The 2,500-nt window shown below is 16.0% G+C and overlaps 1 protein-coding gene across 1 annotated transcript in view; it reads left to right on the top strand.

Moving 5' to 3' along the window:
- The window catches only part of LOC133334789 (uncharacterized protein DDB_G0271670-like), a gene marked incomplete at its 3' end in the record, with an annotated part of 48,751 nt that extends 47,175 nt beyond the window's left edge, over positions 1-1,576 (top strand). Inside the window, exon 2 of the mRNA XM_061543105.1 lies at positions 1,489-1,576. Within this exon, the coding sequence (XP_061399089.1) occupies positions 1,489-1,576 (88 nt within the window). The remainder of the gene's footprint in view (positions 1-1,488) is intronic.
- Between the last annotated feature and the right edge of the window lie 924 nt (positions 1,577-2,500).

The raw sequence follows: 2,500 nt of genomic DNA, 5'->3' as shown, positions 1-2,500 counted from the left end.
AAATACAAAATAATAATTTAAAAAATAATATAAAAAAATAATATAAAAAAATAATATAAAAAAATAATATAAAAAAATAATATAAAAAAATAATATAAAAAATAATATAAAAAATAATATAAAAAAATAATATAAAAAAATAATATAAAAAAATAATATAAAAAAATAATATAAAAAAATAATATAAAAAAATAATATAAAAATTAATTTAAAAAATTAATTTAAAAAATAATATGAAAAATAATATAAAAAATAATATAAAAAATAATTAAAAATATATTTTTTTATAAATTTAACTTTTTAAAGAAATTATTTTTTTTAAAGAAAATACAATTCTAAGAATATGTATTTTTTATTTTTAAGAAAACATATTTATTTTTAAAATATATCTTTTTTAAGAAAATATATATTTTTTAAGAAAATATATATTTTTTAAGAAAATATATATTTTTTAAGAAAATATATATTTGTTTGAGAAAATATATATTTTTTACGAAAAAATATATTTTTTAAGAAAATACATATATTTTTTAAGAAAATATATATTTTTTAAGATAAAAAAAAATATATTTTTTAAGAAAATATATATTTTTTTAAGAAAATATATATTTTTTAAGAAGATATATTTCTTTAAGAAAATATATATTTTTTAAGAAAATATATTTCTTTAAAAAAAAGATAATTCTTTAAGAAAATATTTTTTTTAAGATTTTTTTTTAATTTGTTTGCAAAAAACATATTATTTTATGTAATTTTTAAAAGAAATATATATTTTTTAATAAATAAATTCCCGAATAGTGAATTATATATGAAGCTAATGTCTATTATATATAATTCGATTTACTTCATTCCAGACCGAAATCCAGGAAGGAAATATTATGTGCCTGTAAAGCAATCTTCTTTGATTTTTTTTAAAATTCTCTCAATGTTCCTTCCTTGGCTATAAACCCCCCCATTTTATTATCCCCCAAAAAACATGTCATTAATCATGCTGCTGCTGTTGTTGTTGTCGTAATTATTTTGACATTAAAATTATTTCAGAATGTCTTTGTCTCCATCTCTCAGGGCTAATTAAAATTCTTAAAAATGAAATAAAAAATAATAATATTGTTTTTAAAGTATTCTAATCACATTATTTGTTCGCTGTTCATAGTCTTTAATGTTGTTTTTTTTCGATGGACAAATGAATAATTCGACATTTTTCAAATGTGTGTGTGTGTGTTTTTTCATTTGTACTTTAACTAAAGAGTCTAACTACAGTTTACGTTTTTTTAAATTAATATTCAAATTTCGAAATTATAAAGAAATTAAATCACAACAATAGCCAATAGACAATTTGTTGTTTTGTATGCTAATGAGGTAATTTGTGATTGGTATTTTTGTACTTACTTTTGATTTGAGTATAATTGAAATTTATTGAAAAAAAATTTGAACTGGCGAGAAATATTGAACGATGTTAATTAATAATTTTATCTTTCTTATTTTCAGAGAACTTCAGGATGGCTCTTTGAAGGAAAACAATCTTATGGATGGCTCAAAAATTATTCTCATACCAAATGTTGAAACTGGTCTACTGGTAAGTGTTCTAAAAAATATTTTTTTTCTACGAAAAATTGCTTCTTTTCTTCTATACAAAAATCGCTGCATTCAAATTTTTCCTTGAGAAAAATTTGCTGATCCACTTTGTTTTTAATAGAAAAATTATTTATTTTTGACATTATTTTCTTTGTATATAAATTATTTCCCTTCTACCCTCATGTTCCTTACACACACAAAAATGCCGCATCTGTGTTCCTCAGAACCAGTTGTTGAACACGTTCTCTAATTGTCATTGCATTGCGGCATTTTTTTCTGTTCGTTTTTTCTCTATTGTTTACTTAAACTGAATAAATTGTAACAATTTTATTTATTCTAACGCCGCGCAATAATGTGCTTTTCTTCTTCTTCTTTGTGTAAAAGTGCAATAACAAATATTTACAGAACAATATTCAAAACGAGAGGATAAAAAAATAAAAAATGATAAAAAATAAAAAATGATAAAAAAATAAAAAATGATAAAAAAAATAAAAAATTATAAAAAAAAAATAAAAAATTATAAAAAAATAAAAAATTATAAAAAAAATAAAAAATTATAAAAAAATAAAAAATTATAAAAAAATAAAAAATTATAAAAAAAATAAAAAACTAAAAAAAAAAATAAAAAACTATAAAAAAATAAAAAATTATAAAAAAAAATAAAAAATTATAAAAAAATAAAAAATTATAAAAAATAAAAAATGAATTATAAATTATAAAAATGATAAAAAAATAAAAAATTATAAAAAACAAATAATTATAAAAAAATAATAAATTATACAAAAAAATATATAAAAATAAAAAATTATAAAAAAAATATAAAAAATAAAAAATTATAAAAAAATATAAAAAAAGTTATAAAAATATTATAAAAGAAATTGTTAAAGAAATTATAAGAAAAATTACAACAAAATTATAAAAAAAT

This window comes from Musca vetustissima, unplaced genomic scaffold (genome assembly GCF_032173495.1).
Source record: "Musca vetustissima isolate MV318-11 ecotype Yass unplaced genomic scaffold, APGP_CSIRO_Mvet_v1 utg52381, whole genome shotgun sequence".
In the NCBI taxonomy this organism is placed as follows: domain Eukaryota; kingdom Metazoa; phylum Arthropoda; class Insecta; order Diptera; family Muscidae; genus Musca; species Musca vetustissima.
This window is presented reverse-complemented; position numbering and strand designations above follow the sequence as displayed.